General features: G+C 34.4%; 1 protein-coding gene across 1 annotated transcript in view; it reads right to left on the bottom strand.

The window, feature by feature from the left end:
- Nucleotides 1–25,722, bottom strand: part of Polr3A (RNA polymerase III subunit A) — a 427,591-nt gene that overhangs the window by 61,157 nt on the left and 340,712 nt on the right. Inside the window, exon 32 of the mRNA XM_090415517.1 lies at nt 3,478–3,564. Coding sequence (XP_090271643.1) covers nt 3,478–3,564 — 87 coding nt within the window. The remainder of the gene's footprint in view (nt 1–3,477; nt 3,565–25,722) is intronic.

Here is a 25,722-nt window from a genome sequence, read left to right as displayed (position 1 = left end):
TGTCAGAACCTTCTGATAACCCTGCATACTAAATGGTAGCAGTGGCTGGACAAGTCTGTTAACTTCTGCTTACATCTTTTTTGGGTCTTGGTGGGCTCAGTTGCTTTCTTTCTCCAAAATGTTGGAGAAATGTTGTTGGTCATGGCTTGTCTATATTGGCTGTTCTTCCTGTGATTCCCATATTTTGACAAGATCTTCATTGGTGAAAATATTGAGATTACTTATGGCAGTAGATGCTGACTGCTTCCTCTTATTTTTCTTTAGTTTCTTTCCTTTGTTATCAGCAGTTGCTCCTCTTTTGAATGTGCAGCTTTCAAACTTCGTTTCATTCTCCAATGAGTAAGATAAGGTTCTAACATATAAGCTTAGGCGTTGATGGTTATTCATGACTTATTTTTCACGGTATTAACAACATCACAAACACTTTTATCAACAAAGATGTTTTATTAACGCTAATATTTCGCTGATTTTCAACTCAGCATCATCAGAGCACAACACACATGTAAACGTAATAGTGAGTGAGTGAAACAATATAATTGCAAAAGACAAAAGATCTAAAGTCCTATTTTGGCGCCCTCTAACGAAAAAAAAAAAAAAAAAAAAAGCAGTTATGCAGGAGTTTTTCTTAGGATAACCGTCTCCCAAATTTTTGGCAAATTAATGCAACCATATTTGTTAAGGTTGGGAGAATTCTTCAAAGCCATTGCTGACTCAAAAAATAATCTTTCAGATCTATAACGACTCCTAAATAGCAAATTCGTTTTCCTCCATCTAATCCTGTGTGAAGGAGTGTCCAAAGCATGGTCTGCCAGTCCCGACTTGCCATAGTAATAGTAGCGAATGTATCTTTCATGTTCTTCCAGGCGGATGTTCACTGATCTTCCTGTTTGCCCATAATAGGCCAAGTCACAGTCACATGGAACTTCATACACTCCTGGGTGTGCTAAAGGGTGAAGTTTATCCTTTGGCGAGCGGATCAGAGTTGCCAGCTTGACATGAGGTTTGAAGGTGGTGCGAAGGCCATGTTTCAACAATACTTTGGCTATCTTTTCCGATGTACCTCTGATATAGGGAATAGAAATGGTCATGTTGTATTCTTGTGTATTATGGGAGGGTAGAGTAATGGGCCTATGTAGTATTTTATCTATTTTGTAGGGATTGTAGCCGTTGGCTAAGAACGTATGTCGCAGGTACTGGAGTTCAGTGGTCAGAGCTGTATCGTTAGAACAAATGGCTCTGGCTCTGTGTGTAAGTGTTTTTAAAATGCCGTACTGTTGGACTGGATGATGATGTGATTGTTTATGTAGGTATCTTCCTGTGTGTGTAGGCTTTCTGTAAATAGAAAAAGATAGTGATCCATCTGAAAGGCAGGTGACTAATGTGTCAAGAAATGGTAAACAGTTATTTGATTCTGTTTCTACTGTGAAGTGAATTTTGGGGTGTTGGCTGTTTAGGTAGATGATAAAAGCATCCAAAGTGTCTTGTCCATGGGGCCAGATGGCAAACACATCATCTACATAGCGCAACCACACTTGTGGCTTGTATGTAGCTGTGGTAGGTACTTTGTTTTCAAAGTGTTCCATGTAAAAATTTGCTAACGGGGGAGAGAGGGGGGGGGAACCCATAGCAGTACCATTAATCTGTTTGTAGAATTTCCCCCCCCCCCCCATGTAAAGTAACCTACATTCATGGTAAATTGAAATAATTCCAAAATATCTGGGGGAAATTTAGACTTGATTAAATCAAGAGTGTCTATAAGTGGTACATTGGTAAATAGGGAGGTGACATCGAAACTCACCATTATGTCTGAATTTTTTAGGATTAGATTTTTAACCAGTGTTTTGAAATGGACTGAATTTTTTACAAAAGTAGAGGAGTTGCCAGTAAGAGGGGCAAGCGACTTAGCTAAATGCCGGGCCAGTTTATATGTGGGACTATCTATGCTATCAACTATGGGGCATAGGGGAATATTAGTTTTGTGGATTTTTGGTAATCCATAAATACGGGGTGTTTTAACATGAATTGGTTTTATTTTCCTGATGATTTCTTTGGGCCATGATGTCACTTTTTTCAGTGATGCAAGATCTCATATGTGACAGTTCCATGTATCAAATTATACATCGAGACCCTACGATGTTGCAAAAGAAAAAAGTCCGAAAATTACTGAAAAAAGTGACATCATGGCCCAAAGAAATCATCAGGAAAATAAAACCAATTCATGTTAAAACACCCCGTATTTATGGATTACCAAAAATCCACAAAACTAATATTCCCCTACACCCCATAGTTGATAGCATAGATAGTCCCACATATAAACTGGTTAAGAACTTAGTTAGAAGGGCAGAACAGAAATGTGGAAATGATCATCCAGGAGTTTATAGTGTTTATGAAAGGGAAGAGATTAAGGTTGTTATCAGGATACTGAAACAATTGCGAAGTCTAGCTGCATGTTAGCCATATATCAACTGTGGCAATCAACAGAGAAAACCACTAATATAGAGAACATAGTGACTAGTCTGCAGAGGCATTAAAAGTACATGATATGGAGTAACAAATCATGCTCTCCTTTCGGCAAGTGTGACAAATACCTAGTGATTCCCTATGCTGAGCAGCATCTTTTCATTTGCAAAGTTTTGGCAGAGGTATGTAATGGAAAGTTGTTTCTCTTGATATTGCTTTGGGCCTATGGGTGTAAGTGCTTAAAATGATGAATGGCAGTGGATATGCAACACTTCTCTGGATAATATAGTGCTTTCTATATTGTGGTAATTCTACAGAACACACATATCTCTATCAATAGAATAATTCAGACCACTGCATCCAACAACAGTGAGACTGGTAGTTATGTTGAAGATAGAATGGTTCAGAATACCTGACTCATATTTTTTTTACGCTTGTTGGGAATAGTCTGAGAAAGATGGAAAGTGTGATTATGGTTGAACCACAGAAGCCTTACATACTGTTATGGTGTATGGCATTTGTGTTTGGAAATATGCTGTCCCAATATTCATTTCAATATAATAGAATTAATTGTTTTCCATTTGTATCTCCAGTGTTTGTAATTATAAGTGAAGAATAAAAATGTGAATGCAGCAGTAAAAATAATACATAATAAATAAATAGATTGTAATTGTAATGCCAGAGATAAGGACTCATCAAGGTTGAGGCAGCACCCACACATTTCCAGTGGAACTTATTTTTTCCACATAGTTCATTTTGGGTGATACATTCTTTTACAAATGTAACAAATGAATGGGACACTGATATGACATCCTACAATAACACTTCTTTTGAAGACCACAAACTCTTCTCCGTGTACCACTGACAACATGTAGATGTGCAGTTGACTCTAAGAGTAAATCAGTTTGCCTTATGTAGACCACATGTTGTAGAAAGAATATACATGTTAGAACTTCATTTCACCATTGTATATAACACATTGTATATAATAACAAATTATTCATTCAGAAATATTACCTTCAAGAGACGTATGCGATCCAAGTCTAGCTTAATAAGAATAAAACAATCATCAGGAAGGAAAACCTCCTCTAAATACTCGGACACCTAAATAAAACAATATATATATATATATATATATATTATTAACATTGACTAACATTGGAATTAACGTTGACTAATCTGGGGTCTTATGCAAAAATCATATTTTCATCAGTTTTGTTCTAAATGACTTATCAAGTGTAAATACAGTTATGTGTAGAACAAATAAATAAAAATAAATCTTCAACTGGCTTTTATTTGTCAAAGAGAGTAAAGCAGAGCTTTCCTTAACCCTAACTTTTAGTCAACTAGCAAGCAACAAAATCTCCATCCATCAAGTCTTTATCGATGGTGAACCCAACTATCAAATTAAAGTTTTCGAGAGAGAATGTCAGACAACTACCACCATCTCATGAACCTAAATCCTCACAGTCACACTCTTGTCCATAACACTATGAATTCTACAGTCAATTTTCTCAAGATGTGGAGATAAAAACAAAGTTTGAGGAAACTTTACTTGCCTGTGCCAGAGACTGACTAAGTCAGAACTTGGTTGTAGACAGGCTTAGAGAAAAGTATCTAGTTGGCAACCAGAATCGAAATTAGAAGACTTTCTTCAGGTGACCTAGCACTACAGCTGCAATTATACAGAACAAAACTAAGCATAACTCCAATACTGAAAAATAATTTTGAACGAGTGGCAATTTTGCAGTTCCTTATATTAATCAACTGGACTGGAAATCAACAAGCACATTAGAAATAAACTATCAAGTTTAATGTTTTCATCTTGCTCCATAGGTGAAGAATGCAAGCATGTCATAACTTCATCTGGCATTGTGCATTCGGGAACAGCAGTCTCATAGAAGTGGTAAGGTTTTTTCCTCCGAGAAACCAAGTTTCATCCAACAAAACATGCAAATCAGACAGAAAAACACACTATTAACATGTCTCATAGTCTTAGTTCCTTCAACTATATTCAATACAGCCTAAACCTTCAAGAATTACAAATAACTGGAAATGTCTGACATCTTTAACAATGATTAAGATTTTTGCAATTTTCAACAAGAATAGGTGGATAGCTTATCCACCTATTATAGGGTAACAGTTATGTCTCAAAAGTTTGCTGAAATTCTAAAATATGTTAGAAATATGAATATTTCTAACATGCTTATTCATATGTGCACTCAAAAGCTTTGCTATGATTTTAATCATATGACGACTTTTGAAAAGTGTGAGTAGTACTTCTTTCTGCAAAAAAAAAAAAAGTTACTACTATTGCAGAAGATACAACTGCTCTAAACAATCAAAAAAAGGGTATATTGCAAAAGTTCAGCAATACTCTGCTCTTCAAATCTGCTACATAAATTGGAGCAAATAGGGGTATACGAGGTAGATTCCAAAAGTTTCCGGCCCAACATACAAAATTTGCACCAATTTTAAAATGCCATGAGTGACAGATAGCACCATCAATGGGGGAGTTTAGTGTACCAGTTTCAACTCTCTACCTGCATCATCCAGTTGGAGGCTCTTGTTTGACTAACAAGTGGCACACTAAGTGGCTGTAATGTTAAAAATTGAGTGCCATGCTGTGATCAAGTTTTTCACTAAAGAAGGACTTTCTCCAGGTACTATCAAACATCGATTGGATGGCGTTTATGAGAAAGCTTCTCCTTCATATTCTACCATACTCTAAGGAATGGGCTGAACAGTTTTGCCTAGAGAGAGAGAGAGAGAGAGAGAGAGAGAGAGAGAGAGAGAGCATTGAAGATGATCTTCATGATGGTCAGCCTGTGGAAGTGATGACTGAGGAAAATGTCTCTTGTTGAGGAGGAACTGCTCAATGACAGATGAGTGAAGGTCAAAGAAATCTCAGCAAGGCTTTCTATAACAACCATCTTTCGCATCATTCATGAGAAGCTTCCCATGACAATGGTCAGTGGAATGTGGGTACCCTGACTTCTCTCTTCAATTAAGAAGAAGCATTGTGTGACCTGTTTGCACAAGTTTTTAGAGTTTTCCCAAGATAATCAGAGAAGAAAAGTGCTGGAATCCATTGTCACCGAGGATGAAACCATGGTCCTTTATTATGATCCTCTCTCCAAAAGGGAATCCATGGAGTGGTGCAAATCAGGCAAAGCACCACTGAGAAGAGCCAAGGTCACTCAGTTCACCAAAAAGTTCATTTGGGAATGTCAGGGAATTCTCTTGATTGACTTAAAGGGAAGAAATACCACTGTCAATGCAGAATATTATGCTTTACTCTTTGCACAAACTGTGCATCGCCATAAAGGAGAATAGATGAGGAATACTGAGTCATGGTGTTTGCCTGCTTCATGACAATGCTCCAGTCCATACAGCTATTGTTGTGAAACTGCAGAGAAGGCCTGTAGCTTCCAGGAGATTGAACATCCACCTTACAGTCCAGATCTAGCACCTGGTGACTACTACCTCTTCTCGAAACTGAAGAAAGAACTTTGTGAAAGAAAATTTGCATATGACAATGAGGTGAAAGATACTTTAAGACAATTTTGCAGAAAAAAGTACTTTTTTTTTTTTCAAGGGCATAGAAATGTTAATTAAAAAGAGAGTTGTTTTCCTTCTATCACCGCTAAAAGTTAATCAGGAAAGAAACTTACGGAACCATTCTTGTATATGAAGCTGGTGACATGGTATACATATGTTATACTATCTAACAGTATACATATGGAGAAGAATCCAAGAGAATATAGGCAATTTGCAGTGCAGTATGGCTCTCTATTTGGACCACCACTGTTTAATTTGTACATAAACAATCCAGTAAAAGATTTGAAGAGAAATGTTCAGTAATTTGCTGATGATGCAAAACTGGACAGTATAAATAGTTGATCAAGGAAGTGTAGAGAGCTTCCAGGATGACATAAATAGGTTGATACTAATGGCAAAAGATAACAGGTGCCAGTTTAATGTCAAAAAAGTAAACTATGCATTTTGAGATGCATAGTTTACTTTTAAAAGATTACAGGCTACTACACTGATGGAAATATGCTCCAGGAAACTGAAAAAGTTATGGATTTTGAGATGCTGAGTGGAGGGAAAAGTTCAGAGAAAGTGGCTTCATAGAATTACTTGATTATTGAAGAATGGACTAAAAAGCAGAGATGAAGTTATCATTTCTCTTTATAAGGCTTTGATAATCACACATGTAGCATTTGTGATAAGCAAGTGGTGGAGGATCCAGAGGTGAGCGACCAAGATGGTGAGTGGTCTGTGGAATGTTCTCTACAATGACAGATTGAGAGTTTGTGGATTGCAGAAGTTGGCCAACAGGTGGAAAAGATAGGATATGATATAAATGTTCACATTACTAAAAGGGTTTTATATTATTATTATTATCTGGCACCTCCAGGGAGTTCACACTCATCGAAGGCAGAGGGCACCTACTCTATAACTCTGTCTCCACCACTGAATCCACCAACTACAACGAATTGCAACTACCTTCATCATCTACACAAATGCCATCTACCACCCACCACCACTAGTATTTTCACAGACAATCACATATTCATGCAGAAGAAATTTTTTAGCACATGGCTAGAGATGGAAGAACAAGGGATCATCCCTGGAAAAATATATAAGTACATGGAAGTAAGGATTGGATTAGATTTTTCATGTGGAGAGTGGTGAAAAAGAAGAATGGGTTGCCAGAGTCAGTTGTGAGTGCTTTACCATTCAAATGTGTTCAAAGATAATTAAAACTGATACTGTGTGGATAGTACGAGTTACTTGCAACGATTCTTCGGATTCAATGGATGTCACTGCATAATAATAATAATTTTAACCTAAAAATAAATTGATATTAAAGGTTTCTCCTCTATCTGCGGATGCATGGAAGAAAAACTTTTTTTTTTCTGTACTGCTTCAACTCTTTTATCAACTAATAAATGGCTCATGATGCCACATAGTTCCAAATCACTGATTATGTACTTCACTCTTTTGAGAAAATATGCTTGTACTCATGACTGAATATTTCTTCTGGGATTTGAATACTTTATCCAAACTTTTTTTTTCTTAAGTTGCATATTTCATTTTCCAAAATAACAAAGAAGCCAATTAACCACCCTACCTGCTATGATATGCATTTAGTTGTAAAGTAAATTATTTATGATGCAAAGTATGCCACTGAATTTGAATTACCATTGATAGAACATGAATACAAAGTTTAATATGGCTGAAATATTTCATCTACCTTGGTCAGGTGCATGGTTGAACACATCGACCACTGAAATTAGATATTTTTCCTTCATGCCTGAAACAAAATATCTTCTGTCATGCTATTTTTATATTTCTCCCATTGGATAACCACAATTCCAAACAATGATCTAATTTTTTTGCTGTTATATTTCTACTTTCTATAAAGAAAGCAGAAATATAACCAGCAAGATGGTTTCACTGGGATGAAACTATCATCTTCTAAGGGTTATTCCTTCATTCTTTCTCCCCCTAACTCTTCTTTGCAGACTTCTTAATATGCTACACAAATTTAGCCATCGACTGATTTTAAATAAGTTGATGGCTAAATCAAGGTATGATCTTTTACATTTAGGAGACAACATTCAAAGTTGATTGGATGAAGTTTTTTTTTATTTATTTATTCATTTATTTATTTTTAATGTGAATCCCATCCATGAAAACAAGAAAGGTAGTAACCCTACAAAAGCAGATCGTAACTGTAAGTGGCTAAGAGTTAGATGATCCAGAAAACTGTTCTAGACGTTCCATTTCAAACCTACAATAAGCAGCATAGTGGTCTCACACTACATGATAAAATTCATCTTCCATGAAGACACTCAAGTGAACTACTTCAGCATATTTACAAATCTGAAAATGAAACCTCCAGAACCACAGGAAGATTTAAACCAACAGTCTATTGGTTGAAAAGGATATGGTAGCCACACATCCACCAAGATGACATATCATCATTATGCCTATCAAGGATTTAGGCCTAGAGTGGGCTGTTCTGGCCTCAGAAGTCATCGCTGAATCTTGTAAGAGGACGTCCTGGTTTTCTTTTTTTCTAATGGCTTGTACTTTAAGGCTTGTTTTGGTAATCTTTCTGTTTTCGTTCTTTGAAAGTGTTCCATCCATTTGTTTCTATTACTGATTCCTGGTTTAATTCTTTCATAATTTCTTTGTTTCTTCTGTGATCAAATAGAGTCTACTTTGCAGTTTTTCTCATAAACTTCATTTCAGCTGTTATTAATCTTTGTTTGTCTTTTTGTTTCATTGTCCAGATTTCACTTCCATACAATAGAACTGGTAGAGCTAATGTATTGTATACATTTAGTCTGTTTGTTTTTGAACTAGGTTTAGTTTAAATATAGAGTTAATTATACCTGTTATTTTTAAATATTTTGCAATTTTTAGGATCATATTGTTTTTCATATGTAATCATACAACCTAGGTAGTTAAATGAATTCACCTGTTATCTTGTTATCTATTACTATTTTAGTTCTTACTGGATCTTGTCCTTTAAAGATCATAGTTTTTCATTTTTCTGTTGATATTATCATTCCATAATCTTTGGCTATCTCATTTAGATTTAAAATAGTTTTCTGTAAGTTATCTTCAGAATTTGTAATTATTATTTGGTCATCAGCAAAAAAGGAGGGTTTAAGTTCACAGTATAAGAAAGTTTAATACCTTGATGGAAATTTTTATTCCATTTTATTATTACAGGTAACCTTCGTATAACGAGGTACTTATACAACGCAGTTTCGATATAACATGGTCTACAAATTGTAGTAACCCTTGTTCAATGCAGTACTTATACAACGTGGTTTTGATAAAAATACAGTCTACAAATTGCAGTAATCCTTTATCTTTTCATATATTTTTCACCACACGACTTAAAAATCAAATTTTATCTTCGTTAAATTTGCACCTGCCGTATCACGCATGTAGTTATAAATAGTGAATTTATATTAGAGGAAATACCTTTTAGCATGCATGTACATAAACCGTATAAAGTGTTCATTGTTGAAAGTTGTTTTCGTTTTCTGCCAGGAAAGCATATTAAAAATCATATAAGTGTGTTAACCTCAAGTGAAGCACTTTATTTTCTAGTGAGCTACATACAATATGTAATTCTTTTTTATGTAAAAATTTTATTTTTATAGTAATGGTCACTTAGAGGGCTTTTGCGATATGGTTGAAAGAATTCAGTTTAAAGAAATTAGCAGAAGGATTGGAATGGGCAAGAAAGTTAGGAAGTTATTTTACGGGTAATGATCCCTCGATGGAGCACTCCAGAAAATTCACGAGACAGTTGGATATTTGTTTACCTCCATATTATGAACTTAATAAAAAAATTGCAGCATAGTGGTAAGTAAGGTCTTATTACTGACTTCTTGATAACTAAACTAGCAGGAGTATGTAATGAGAATTATACAAATGATGTCCAAGAGATTTCAAGTGATGACGGTGTCCAGCTACTCATAAATAAAGAACATCTACAAAATGTTCATTTTGAAGACAGTGATAACAATTAAATTATGGACTTTATTTTGTTTTGCCTAAAACATTTTTGCATTATGGGCAATGAAGTTTACATACAATTTATATTTTTATAAGTTTATACTATGTACTTTGTTTTATAGTTTATATGTTTTCTTAACTTACATGAATTACCTGAATTAAATAAAAATATTTTTTTGTTCGATATGTCATTGTGATTTCGGAACATAACCCAACTTGTTCAATGTAATCTGAGTCTTGTATAAGAGGGACCGAAAAGTAATCATTTTTAATAGGTCATTTTTAGCCGATTGTGTTTTCTTAAATAACACAAATTATTAAATTTGATTTTATTTAAATATTAGCATTACTTTTCTATTTAAAAAATCTGTTTTTTTTTTAATTTTAGATTATTTTTTTTAATATGGCGGACTTTAAAGTTGAAGAGCACCATTTACGTCATTGTATGCTGTTTTTGTTTCACCAAGGAAAGAATGCTATTGAGGCTACCAAAATCATTTGCTCAACTTATGGAGACGCATTGAAGGTTAACAAATGTCAGCGATGGTTTAGGAGATTTGCAGAAAAAAATTTTGATCTCTCTCATCGTCCTCGATCTGAAAGACCTCTTACTCTAGATGACGATGCTCTTATGATTCTTGTCAAATCAGATCCAAAATAAACCATACAAGAATTAGCAGAGAAACTTAATTCATCATGGTCAACTGTCCAAGAGCACTTACATAAAAGTGGCAAGGTTCTTAAACAGGGTGTATGGGTACCACATGAACTGTCAGAAAACAATAAAACACACAGAGACGGGCGATTTGCAATTCATTGTTGACCAGACAACAAAATGATCCCTTTTTTGGAACGAGACGTAACTGGTAACGAAAAATGGGTGCTGTATAAGAATAATAAATGCAAAAAACAGTAGCTTTCTCCAAATCAAACTCCAATTCCAACACCTAAAGATGGACTTCATCCACAAAAGGTTCTGTTATGCGTTTGGTGGGATATTCTTGGAATTATTCATTACGAACTCATTGGACAAGGTAAGACTATCACAGCAGCCATCTACTGTGAACAATTAGAACGACTACATCAAGCATCATTAATCAAACATCCTACGCTTCTCAATCGAAAAAGGGTAATTTTGCAGCAAGATAATGCAAAACCACAATATGCAAGAATGACTCAAGAAAATATTAGGCAGTTAGGATGAGAACTTCTACCACATCCTCCATATTCACTAGATATTGCCCATAGTGACTATCACTTATTCAGGTCCTTAGAACACACCATAAGAAATAAAACCTTATGTTCGCAAGATGATGTCCAAAGGAGTTTGATATCGTTTTTTTGCCTCCAAAGAAAAAACTTTTTTCAAAAAAGGAATTCTAAACTTAGTAGATAAGGTTATATTAACGATGCCGATTAAAGAATTGAATAATGTTAATTTGTTCTTTAATAAAATTTACATTAAAAATGTAGTTAAAAAAATTGATTACTTTCCGGTCCCCCTTATATAATGCACTTCATATAATGCGGCATTTCTGTGGAACCTAACATCCAAGTAATACAAGAGTTACCTGCATTTCATTTAGGTAAATATTAAAAAGAGTTATTGAGAAGGGACATTCCTGTCAGACAACTTGGTTTATCTCTCTAGTATATGATAGCTCATGATTTAATCTTCTTTTTATGTAATTATTTTCATATATATTTATGATAGCTTTTAAGATGTTAACTCTCTTAACTTTGTTGAATGCTTTTTCAAAGTCAATAAATGTAATATGTGTTTGTAAACTGTACACTCTTCTTTTCTCTATTATTAATTTTAGGCAAAAGGCCGGGTCTATACATGATCGTCCTTCTCTAAATCCATTCTGTACTTCTAAAATAAAGTTTTCAGAATATTTTATTAGTTTATTTAAAACTCTGCTATATATTTTGTAACATGAATTTAGTATACTTATACCTTTATAGTTTTTAGCATCATCTCTACCATCTTTTTTAAAGATAGGAATCACTATTGCTTTTTCCATTCTATTGGGGGTTACCAGTTGAATAGATTTTATTTAAAAATAACAGGAGTCTTTCTTTGAACCCTGTTCCTGCATATTTATATAGTTCTGAAACTAGTTTAACTTCTCCAGGTGATTTTCTGTTTCTTGTTTCTTTCAGGCTGATTTCTAATTTTTCTTTAGTGATTTCCTTTTCATTAAATGTTTGCCAGTTATCTTTTTTAAAATATCTATTTGTCCACAATTCTGTATAGAAATTCTTCTAATTTCAATTCAGTGTTTAATTTTATGTTTTCTTTAGTATCTGTATGCAAGTTCAAGGGGTGCTTAAGGGTCAACACTGTATAACTGAGAGGAGATCTCTACATAGCCTTTAAAGGAACGTGGAGAACCGAACAGGGTTTCTGAAATAATGTCCAATACTCACCTTCTCGTGGTGCACCCTGTTGGGTATCTACCTGGATACTGAACGAACGAGGATGGGCTGGCAATTTGGGATTTAGCCGACCAAAATTGAATTCTTATTGGCTTACACCAAAATACAAATGATGGTACAACACGACAAAATTTCATACCGGCTGGGGCGTCACTCGGAAACCATTACAACAAGTCCCCCCCCCCCCCCACCGTTTTTGCCAGGGAACCAGGGCAAACAGCGAAATGTCAGCTACTGGAACAAATCTGAATACACACCCCAACTCAACATCACCAGAGTTAAAGATCAGTACCATCAACATAAGAAGCCTGAATGGCAAAGAAATGGAGCTAGCTGAGGAATTAGATAAGTACCAGATCGACATAATAGGGGTGATTGAAACAAAAAAGACAAAAACTGGTGAGATCTATCTGAGCAATAAATACAAAATGTTATATTCAGGCAATGACAATCAAGAAAAAAAAGGAGCAGCCATAGTATTCAACACTAAATATGAGGGTAATCTTCTTGAATGGCAGGCAGTCTCGAGTAGAGTGATGTGCGCAAATATCAGAATAGGGAACTGGACAATGAGACTTATTTGTGCCTATGGTCCCACAGAAGGTTCTACTAAGATAGAAGTGGAGGAATTTTGAGGCTTTAGAGAAAGAAACTAACACAATGAAAAAGGAAACGTTGGTCCTTGTTAGGAATCTAAATAGCAGAGTAGGAAATGATAATCAGACATACAAAAATATTTTGAGAAAATTTAGAGAAAAGAGCAAAGCTAATAATAATGCCAAATACCTGTTGGATTTCTGCTCAGGACATGGACTAGTTATTACTAACACCATGTTCCAACATAAAAATGTGCACAAATTCACAAGGAGAGCAGAGGTAAGGAATAAGAAAAGTCTCATTGACTATGTTATTGTTGATGTTTTCTGCCGGGTGCATGACACCAGAGTGTACAGAGGATTTGAAATTGGAAGTGATCACTATTTAGTCTTGAGCAGAATAAAATTGAATTTCCTATTGAAAATAATAACATGTAAGAAAGTTGTAAAGCAAATAAAAGTTGAGCAGCTCTCAGTGTGAACTGTAGACTAAAATACACAAAGATTATTGAAGAAAAAATGAAAGAGTTTGAGAACAAGAACCAAACCTTGGAGATTCAGTGGCAAGCCTTAAAGAAAAAAACCCTGATTGATTCAGCCAGAGAGGCATGTGGTGAGGTTGTCTGCAAGGATAGAAAAATCAGAACTCCATGGTGGACACAGGAAGTTAAAGAGACAGTGAAGGAAAAGAAGAAAGCATATAAAAAGTTCCTGGCAAGCTTATGCTCTTAGAGAATACAGAGACAAATGTAAGAAAGCTAAACCTTTCTTTTAGGCTTACATCGTGATCCGAATACATTATGGAAAATTATGGAGACAACTACAGTGTTTGAGTAAAACTTTAGTTTAATATAAACCAAAATCCACACTTGACGTTTCAACCTTTATATCAAGGTCATCTTCTGGAGCATATATACTATATATATAGAAACAAGCGCTGCACTACAATCTACATGGTTTGCTAAAGTTACTGACCAACCATTACAACAATTATTGGCCTGACTTCTGGCAAAAAAAAAAAAAAAAAAAAAAAAAAAAAAAAAAAAAAAAAAACCCGTCGAGTGTGGATTTTGGTTTATATTAAACTAAAGTTTTACTCAAACACGGTAGTTGTCTCCATAATTTTCCAAAATGTATTCAGATCACAGTGTAAGCCTAAAAGAAAGGATTCTCATCATCCATGGAAATGATATTCGCAAGCGTTGCAATCGGTACAGTTAAAGAAATGCAGAGACAGTAATCTAATTCCTATATGCATCAAGCTGAAGAAGAAATTTATGTCCAAAAAAGCACTCTGTATATATGACCGCACAGAGAAAGCAATACTTAGAGAGCAAATCCAAACAGCTCCCAGCAATAACTCAAAATCAGGTTTCAAAGTTGCAATCCGAACTATCGAGTTATATAAATCCAGATATTCTACAAGTGCTTGAAAGAATTACTGATAATTCGGCCAAATGTATAATAGAAAATAATAAAGAAAAACTTAAGGCCAAATTTCACATTTTGAAACAATGCCAAAATATGGCTGCCAATTATATGAATCCAACCAATCAGGAAATCTCCTGATTGGTTGGATTCCCGGTAAACAGCTCCAACAGTGAACAACAAACAAGGGAGACTAGGAGCGACCAACCAAGAACCATGCAAGAACCATGTGATCAACTTATCAAGCCACACCTTAAATGGCGGCCAACTGGTGCTACTTGATAAAATGAATAAATTGGATTTTATTTACCACATAGAAAGAGGCATTAGGTCCCTATCCAATAATACAGCAGATAAAATACGATTAGAAACCAGCAATGTTCTGAACAATAAGAAAACCATACATAAAAATCTTACAAAAACGGAACTAGCAGAAATTAAGTCACTGAAAGCCAATCAAGACATAATTATAATGAAATCGGATAAAGGCAATGCCACTGTCATCCTTGACAGGTCAACATCCATCGATCAGAAGAATCAACTAGTCTCCGATAACAGCATCTATCAGCTGGTAAACTATAACCCAACAAACAGGATAAAGAATAAAACAGAGAAATTACTTAAGTCCATCACTTCATGGCCATCAGACACGGTTAAAAAACTTACATCCCCATTCGCCCACTCTCCCAGAATATATGGTGTCCCGAAAGTACACAAACAAAATGTACCGCTTCGACAAATTGTGGAAGGAATAGATACCCCTAATTACCACTTAGCCAAGAAATTAGCATCAGCACTCAAGGAGTTGGTAGGTCATTCCCCCTCCTACATAAAGAACACACAACACTTTATAAACAAAATTAAAAACATAACACTCGACAAAGATGACTCATTAGTCAGTTTCAACATCTCAGCCCTTTTCACAAATGTCCCAATCAATGACACAATTCTTCTCCTACAGAACAAATTTCCACCCGACATTACGGTCCTCTTTGTCCACATACTACATTCCGGTTAGTTCATGTGGCAAAATAAATTTTACCTACAAAAAGAAGGTATGGCCATGGGCTCACCACTATCTCCCCCAATTGCTAACTTCTATATGGAAACTTTTGAGCAAAATGCCCTTGATTCCTCCAATCTAAAACCAACAGTGTGGCTTAGATACGATGACGATGTGTTCGTTAATTGACCACATGGGCGACAAACGCTAAACACATTCCTTAGCCACCTGAACAAACAACATAAAAGCATACAATTTACGATCGAAATTGAAAATCAGAACTCTCGCCCATTCCTGGTAAAAATATAGAAAATAAATATCAGGAAGGTGGTAAAATGTTAAAATCATAAAGGTGATATGAAAACTAAACATAAGGATATCCAAGATGTCTGCAGTAATTATTTTGAAAGAATTTGTTTGTTTCCAAAACACTGTTTTGTTAAACTTGTTTGTTTAATGAAACGAGCAGTCAGAACAGTAGTCAAAATAGTTCAAATGGAATGGAAACAGGAGTACATATCAATATTTGAGGTAGAAAAAGCTATCAAAAACAACTTGAAATGTGGAAAGACAACTGGAGTAGATGACATTTGACCAGAAATGCTTAAATATGGAGGTATAAAAGTTTTGCAATGGCTACACTGCATAATTCAGAGGGCCTTGTCAGAAGGTTGAATTCCAGATGATTGGAGTAGAGCTCTCATAGTTCCCATCTATAAAAAAAGGGAATACAGCTGAATGTGAAAATTACAGATGAATTTCTGTACTAAATGTTCTAGGTAAAATTTATGCAAGAATACTTGAAAAGAGGTTGAGAAAAATACTCCTAAACATATGTAGTACAAGTCTCTAATATTCGAATAAATCAAATAACAGCTGTAAAAACTTTGGCATGAAAATCAACAATAAAAAGACGAAAACTATGACAATAGGCAATCGTGCCTTCTGGCCCCTTACAAAGGTCATCAATTCTACTCACCTGATAGATTCTATTCACTTAGACAAAGTTTTCTGGTTTTGGAAGCACCTCTTCAATTGTACTCAAACACTGAGTTCCAAAAATAACACTGGCCCTATTTTCTGTAAAACTTTATCCTCATCTGGAAGCAAGCATATATATACAACCTGTTCTAAAAAGGAAGATAAGTCTGCCATGAAACTACCAACTGATCACCATCATCATCTCAAGCCTTTCCAAAAACTGGAGAAAGTAAACTTTGTTACCTTTGGCCAACCAGTTAATCAATGACTACAGTATGGATTCTGCTAATCAAGATCCAATCTATTAGCCTACATCACCCACCACTGCAATAGAAAGGTTACAATACTATGTGCAATAGGAAGGTTACAAAATGTATTGCTCAACATTTGCAAAACATGATTGCATGTGTAGCAAGACTTGCTAAATAAATTGCCATCATTCAATCTACCTACAGACCTGGCAGACTGAAGGGGAGCTCTCTCTCTCTCTTTCTTCAAGCTTCTACATCAATGCAAGAGTGTCTTAAGATTCTGTACCATCATCTACCCTCTTTCTCCTATCATCATTATTATCAGTGCTCATGGGTCTGATGCAGTTTTCAACCTTCTCTGGCATTCCTTTCTGTCCATTGCCAGGTAATCCAAATCCTGCAAACTCTTTTCACATCATTCCTTCATATCATTATCTACCCATTCTCATCCTCACCATCCGCTTCTGTTTATACTGTCTATTGTACCAAACATCAAGGTTTTGATCTTTTTTGCTGTTATCCATCCTGCAGATATATCCATCCTGCAGATATATCCAAAGAGCTTAAGTCTTACGTTTCCTTCAAATTATTTTCTGCATTATATTCTCGCTGTTGTTTAACTTTTTTTATACAGTTCTTCATGTGTAACCTTTTGCATCCATCCAAATGGTAGAATTTTTCTATAACATGTTTTCAAACACCAATATTTGACATATGTAAGTAATGGTCTTTGAACATTACCCAATGTTTCATAACCATAGAGAGAGCACTTGTAATAAAATGCATGTTTCCAGAAGTTTCAGCTTTTTTGGCTGGCAAGGTTCACTGATTTACTTTTCCACATGCCAATGGCTATATGTTTGCTTTTGTTATACAAAATCACTTTTTTTACAGTCTAAATTGCGTGTCATGTTGCTCCCTAGGTACATGAAGTGCTCCTAACCTCTTCCAACTCATATCTGTTGACATTTATTTGCTTTTTTTTATCTTCTTCTCTCCAAATATCATTGTTTTAGTTTTTTTTTTTTTTAATGTTCATTATCAACCCACATCTCTTTACTTCATCACTTAAATTCAGCCCTTTGCTTCCTAGTTCATCTTCTTCAGTAATGATTGTCATCTGCAAATCCTCATAAGTTATTGATTTTTAGTGTCCTGAACCAAAATTTCCCCCTTATATTCCCTTTATGACATCCATTATTCTTTCCAACAGATAATAAATAATAAATAATTATAATAAATAATTATAAAAATATAATTATAAAAAATAATTATAATAAATAAATAATAAATAAATAAATAGATAATAAATATATGCTCAGGAATACTGTCTCCTTGCCTCATGCTTCTTGTTGTCCACAACCATCTTCCTGTTTCTCCACAATTTCTCATAGCAATTTCTGCATTTTTAGGTTCTAGTCTACTCCATGAGATTCAAGTACAGCCCATGCCACTTCCTGATCTATGCTGTCAAATACTTTTAAAGGTCAACAAAGTAGGCATGAATATGATTTATTTTTAAATAGATCATTTTCCGCAATTAATTTTAACATTAATATTTGGTGCAGAGTACTCCTGTCTCTTCTGAATCCTCGCTCACACCATCACTTTGCTGGCTTATCATATATATATATATATGTAACAGGTTTATTGTTCCTTTTCCTTAAGTTCTTTTAAATTTATAGTTTGTTTACTTTCAGTTTTCATCATTGGTTTTATTCATGTGTTTGACTATGCGATAATGCAGCTTAGTTGTGAAGATTCTTGATGTACAAACTTTGTTACTTAGATATTGGATAAAAGATTAAACAAGAATTTTTTGGCAAATTTAATTTATAACCAAGCGAAAAAAAATTTTGAAAACTACCTCTGATCCAGAGTATTTTAATAATAAGGTGATTCACTACTTGTATATGAAAAATATGAATTACTTTATATGTAGTATAAATTATATATTTAGTTCAATCCTTTATCCAAGTGTAAGCAAACAAAGTTTGCACCTGAAATATCTTCAGGACTGGAGTAACTCATGTCAAAGTTGGACTGAGTTCTCATCACTTTCCTTAGTATCTCATAATGGAAAGTACAACAACATCTTTCTCTAATCCAGAGTAATTTAATAATAAGGTGGGACACCTTTTGGCAACTGGCACATGGAAATATGACTTCTGCATTGATTCAAGCTTGGTATCACCTCTGGGTCTGGCTCCCACTGAAGAGATCTCAATAAAGGTCAAAACCGGTCTGGGTAGTGACCCTTCCCATAATGCATAGCATTATGCATGTCTGCAAGGAGATGTGCTTTGCATTATGGGATACACTAAGGAAAGTGATGAGAACTCAGTCCACCTTTGTCATGAGTTGCCCCAGTCCTGAAGATACTTCAGGTGCAAACTTTGTTTGCTTACATTTGGATAAAGGATTAAACTAAATATATCATTTAGTTTAATGAAAAAAAACTTCCAACATATTTATATGTAGTAGTTTTGCATTAATTCAACCTTGATATCTCTTCTGGGGCGAGCTCCAATTGATTCCCAATTAAGGTCAAAAACTGGTCTAGGTCTAGTTGTGAAGACACTTCATGTGTAAACTGTTTGCTTACACTTGGACAAAGGGATTAAATAAATATATAATTTCTAGTGAGGTTTAGTTTCATTTCCTTACTTTTTCAGGACATTCATTCTATTAGCTTTATACCTTCATAAAAATATGAAAGTATAAAACTTTTACACAGTCTTCACTGCATAATTCAGAAAACCTGATCTGAAAATCAAATTCCGGATGAAGGAATTAGAACTCTTAGAACCCACCTATATCATATAAAACAGAAAATAAAACAATGTAAGATATGTAGACAGATTTTTCTGTCTGTCAACATGCATTTTAGATAAGAATTTTGCAAGCATACAAGGTTTGTCAAGGATATTTCTGAACTTTTTAAATAAAAATTTTCCTGTCTAACTTAGAAGACAGTTGGCCTTGTCACCTTCAAAGTACTCTCCTCCACTTTGAATATACTGCTGCCAGCATTTCTTCCATCCTTTGAAACATTTCTGAAATGCTTCTTTCAGGATTCTGTGCAGTTCCACTGGATATTTTTTCTTTATCAAGTCAATTGACTTAAAATGTCAGCCTTTCAACATCAGTTTCAATTTGGGGAATAAAAAAAGTCTGCTGGTGCGAGGTCAGGTGAGTAAGCAGGCTGGATCGACCACTGTTTCGTGTTTTGCCAAAAATTGACAGATTAGTAATGATGTGTGTATGTGTATCATGATGAAGCATCCTCAGTTTTTCCTCCAAACTTCAGGCCGTTTTTTCTGATAGTCTCACGAAGATGTTGCATTCCCTCAAAATAATACTCCTTGTTTACTGTCTTGCCTTGTGGAAGAAATTCATAGTGAACAATGACCTCAGAATTGAAAAAACTCATCACTTTGATGTTTCACTGCACTTGTCACTTTTCTGGGTCATGGCAACCCATTTGACACCCACTGTGAGGATTGAGCTTTTGTTTCAATCATAGCTGTAAACCCACTTCTCATCCCTGGTAATGATGTTTTTTATAAACTTTCTATCCTTGTAAGTTTGATTGAAAGGCACTTGGCTCACATCAACTCAAATTTGTTTTTGATCATCAGTCAAAAGGCAAGGCACAAATTTGGCTGAAATGCCTAAATTTTGTGTAAGAATCTCATGACAGACAGTTTTTGAAATGTTTACTTCTTCAGTTACCTCACAAACAGTTAAATGCCAGTTAGAATGGATGACTTTGCAAACTTTTGCAACATTTTCACCAATTTTTGATGTTGACAGTTGTCCTGAACAGGGATCATTTTCAACTGAAGTTTGGCCATCTTTGAAACATTTCCACCACTTACACGTTTGAGCTCAGTCTAAAGCTTCATTCTCAAATGCTGTTTTTAACATTTCAAATGTCTCTGCGAAAGATTTTTCCCAATTTCACACAAATTTTCCAATTGTGAAAATTGCTTGATTTAAACACAATAAAAAATCGCAGATGCAATGAACACATGTTGACACAAATAGATGTAGTGCAATAACTAAGAAAAAATATCACATTGTGGTTCTCACTAGGCTATTTCCAATGTTGCTGCTAGATTGCAGCATATGAAGCATGCACTAGTAGTGCTTGTTGGCACGATAATTCAAAAGTTTTAAAGTTTGGAAACTTCCTACAAACCTCATACCTACGAAAAAGATATGAACAGTAGTGCAGGTGAAAAGTGAAGATAACAAGATTGATTCAGGTAAAAAAAAAAAAGTGCTATCAGGAAGTCTCTAAAAACATTTGGCATCCTTTTCAGCTCAATATGCTATTTTTTATCAATCCATCTACTAACACTACAAATCTCAAATCTGAACCACCTTAGAATACTGTTTTTATGTTTGGCGGTGTACCAAGGATCGCTCTAAAATTCTTAATGATGTGCTTATGAAAAGAGTCTGGCTGATCAATAAATCCTCTTTGAATCATTACAACTATCTCAGAGATAGTCTGTTTCAGCCGTATGTCTCTCTTTCAGGTAAATTTTGTGAGCCACTGAACTGGCATATCTATCACTGCTCCACTTTCAAAATTGAGCCTGTTAAAACAAAAGCAGCAGCTGTCCAACATCCTTTTACAGTCAATAATTTATATGGAGTAAGGGCGTAATCGAGCCAAAACACTACACCAGAAGTACAGAAGTAGTCAAATCAATTCCAAACTTATGGATCTAGAAGTTATATTGAAAATAAAGCAGCTAACTAATAGTAAGAGCCCACATATAACAATAGCGCTGAAAAAATTTAGATGACTGAAAAGATATAAACAGCAGAATTATATCTCTTTCTAGCCTTTCTCCGACGGCTCCCGAGTTAGTCGATCTATGGCATCGGCAAGCGGTTTTTTTCTCCCGGAAACTCGCGTTTATTGTCCTATAAATTCAAGAAAATCAACCGTGGAACCCACATTATTATGGACATTAAATACGAGTGTTAGGGTTAGGGACCACGAGATGGTGTCACTTGTTGAGCCGTCTCTCTTTACTGAATGCCACTTAATTAGTGATAGCCTTGGTCCAGCTATCTCTGATTGGGTAACACTGGAAATTGAACTGCTCACTCAGTCTCCAAAAGTTAGATAGGACTAAACGGCCTTGCCTACTCCCTATATATGGGAATAAAATGGCATTAGCTGATTTTTTTTTTTTTTTTTTTTGTTAGGAACAGGTAAATAAAGGTATATGGAATGAGAGAGAGAGAGCAATTAGCCAAAACACAAAACTAGGAGCAGTGTACAAGACAGTTTAAAACCAATTTTATTTTATGCACATAAAAGTTCAGATGGAAATAAAATTAATCAAAGATCAACTAGAGACCATAGATAAAAGTTCTGAGAAAAATTCGGTGAATGAACAGGTGACAGCACTGTATCAGAAGTGAAGATTAGAAAGAGCATGAAATCATATTTAAAAAGATTTATGGTCACTCAGAGACTGGAGAAAGCAGGTAAGCAGGTTTTATACCAGAAAAGAAAGGGGGGGGGGGGAAACCCTCAAGAATGATATCTCAGTGGATTGATGCATCTAACAGCACCTTAAAAGAAATGTAAGATCTAACAATTGATTAACAGATTAATTTGGAAGAAACTTTGAATTGATAGGGAAAAAAGTAATAATGTAAACTTGATTATGTACCACTATCATAGTATTCTGTATACCCTAGATTTCCAAATACATAATTTCCAAATAATCATTTGGAAATTATGATTATTATGATTAAAAACAATAATTGAAAATAAAAAGCTGGCTTTTAAAAGATGGCTAAGTAGCAAAAAACAAGAAGATGAAATTGAATATAAAAAAAGACAAGCAATAGCCAAAAGAAAAACCAGAAAGAGACACATAGAAAGCTGGGAAAAATTTGCATCTTATCTAGAAAACATACAAAATAAGACCCAGTGCGTACAAAATACTAAAACACATGAATGCAGATATAAAAAAAACTGCAAATATAAATTGCGAAACAGATGTAAAAGAATTCTTGGATTACTTTACAAATCTTTGGACGGATAATACTGGCATCAAAAATAATTACACCAGAAACTTACAAAATACCTTAAATGATATGACAACAATGAAAGAATTAAAGGACAACCTAAATAAAATAAAAAATGGCAAATCAGCAGGAGAAGATGGAATAAACTCTGAACTGTATAAATTTTATGGAAAAAAATTTCATCAAAGATTACCAAAATGTTTAAATAAAATATATACAAATGGACAAATACCAATAGAATGTAATACAAGTATAGTAATACCTATATTTTAAAAAAAATTAAAAAAAAAAAGATAAAACAAAATCTGCTAATTACAGATATATTAGTTTATTGAATACATGATACAAAATATATAGTAGAATACTTAATGAAAAACTGAAAATATAGTGTAAAAAATATTATTAGAATGTCAATGGATTTAGAAAGGGATGCTCTACAATGGATGCAGCTTTCTGTTTCAAACTGCTTATAGAAAAAAGAAGAGAATTTAATTTGGAAACTCATCTCTTGTTTATAGATTACGAAAAAGCATTTGACAAAGTAAAAAGATATATATTGTTTGATATATTACAAAGAATAAATATACCTAATATTTTACTACATGCAATATTGAATATATATAAAGATCATGAAATAAAAATAAATGAAAAGTTGTCTGAAAAACAATCTACAAACCAAGGAGTAAGACAGGGATGCCCTCTGTCTCCAACACCTTTCAATATTTACATTAATGAAATATTAATACAGTAGAACACCTTAAACAATCACAGTACAGAAATTTCCCAGAATAACAAAATGAATATGCTATTATTTGCAGATGATCAGATAATAATATCAGATAAGGAAGACAATTTACAAAGAGCAATATATAATTTAAACATTACAGTAGAACAGTTTGGAATGAAAATTTTCATAGATAAAACTAAAACAATGGCATTTTGTGGACAAACTCCAGTTAAAAGCAAAATAGTAAACCCCATTTTAACGTTCCCACAATTTATGTTTTCCTACTATTTACGTCATTTTCCGTTGGTCCTGTCTTAAGGCCTGTTCTTATGATATATTGTTTTCCCGCCATTAACAACTTGATGTGGACGTTATTTCCTGTAATTTGCATTTTTTTCTTGGGTGGCAATACTAATTTTTGAATCGATTTCTGCGGAAATCTGTGCATTTCTGTTCCTAGATACCGTTGCTTTCGGCTGTAGTTTCGTTTCTGCCATCACAGTGACTTGCATGCTTGCAGCAGTAATGTAGTGATGAGCGATACTATGATTTTTCAATCATAGTACGAATTGATATTGCAGAATTTCTGCTACGTAATTTAGAGTCAAAGTTGCTTTCAAGTTGCAGTGGTGGAGTATCCATGTTAGTAACATGGAGAAAAAAGACAGAAAATGTATTTTGGTAGAAGAAAAGATGGCAAATTTGCGATGTGTAGATTGGCATGCCGGAACACATTTAGCAAAAGATTTTGGACTCTCCGTGTCCTCTTTGAACACGATAGTAAAAAACAGGTCAAGCATTGACCTCAATGCAAAGCAATCTGGCGCTATGTCAAAAAAAAAAAAATAATAAAGTAAAAACAATCAACAATTAAAGATTTGTTTAAATAGATAAATGTAAGTAATTGTAAATTCATTTATTTTCAGTTATTAAATTTTGTAATCTAGTATGTAGACTCACATACTAGCAGTAAGTCATCTTTTAGCCTTTTTTTAATGTTTTTTTAGATTTCCTGCTATTTACACTTTCCTGTTATTTACACTTTTTTCCATCAGTCCATGGAAAAGGGTTTTACTGTAGTTATTAATCTACTTTATAATATAAAATGATAAGCCTTTTTTGTAATGTTTTTGTGTCACGTTTTTTGTCAAGTTATTTGAAACTTTTTGAAACTCAGGGGCTACCTCGAGTGTCGAGTCTTCAAAATTCAAGTCATCAGAATTCAAGAACCGGCCTACCAATCCAGAACTTGGGGGAGGGGGGCACCCCCTCCCCTGAGTTCTGGACACCGTAGGTGTCAGTGGGGCAGAGCTCCCCTAGTAATAAAATAATAGAACAAATAAATACTTTCAGTTATCTTGAATATGAAATATCATATGAAGGAGAAAAAGACATAAAATTAAAAACTTCAAAATTTTTACAGATTATAGGCCTGATAAATAGAGCACTCAACCCAAATATAGTAAAAAAAGAAACATGCTTGAAAATATATAATACTTTAGCAGTGCCCACATTATTATATGGCAGTGAAATTTGGGCAATAAACAAACAAGATAAACAAAGAATAAAAACAAGTGAAATGAGATTTATGAGAAGAACTGTGAAATACACATCATTAGATCAAAAAAAGAATGAAGACATTTTAAAAGAACTAAAAACAAAATCAATAGAAGAAAAACTAAACAATTATAAACAAAAATGGATTGAACATGTAAACCGAATGGCCGACACCCGACATCCTAAACAAATACTAAAATATAAACCAATTGGAAAGATTAGCAGGGTAGACCTCAAAAAAGGATATTGGATAGATAATGAGACCGGAACAGACCAATATGGTCTATACCAGTATTTAGTGTTATGATGATGATGATTAACTTTTCTTTTCTATTGTAAACTCACTACTCATGTACACATGATTCAGGTGTCTAGAATACTTTTTCACATGTAATTTACATGTGAAAAATACATGAAAAATTTAAATATAAATTACATGTGAAAATTCTCCAAGAAATTGATGAAGCCAGGAATTTTTGGCAAGTAGTAGACAGAGAATTTATTGAAGAACTCACTAACAAGCAGAGATAATGGAGTTATCATTCCTTTTTATAAAGGAATACAACCACATCTGGATTACTGTGCTCAGGTCTGGTCATCTGGGGATTCTGGGAGATAAGTAGTAGAGAAAATCCAGAGGGGGGTGGTATGTGGAATGCCTCC

The sequence above is a fragment of the Typopeltis vanoorti genome, chromosome 3, assembly GCF_054136105.1.
Source record: "Typopeltis vanoorti isolate ZY-2024b chromosome 3, IOZ_Tvanoo_1.0, whole genome shotgun sequence".
Taxonomy (NCBI): Eukaryota; Metazoa; Arthropoda; class Arachnida; order Uropygi; family Thelyphonidae; genus Typopeltis; species Typopeltis vanoorti.
Note: the sequence above shows the minus strand (reverse complement) of the source record. Positions and strands in the feature narration are given on the sequence as shown.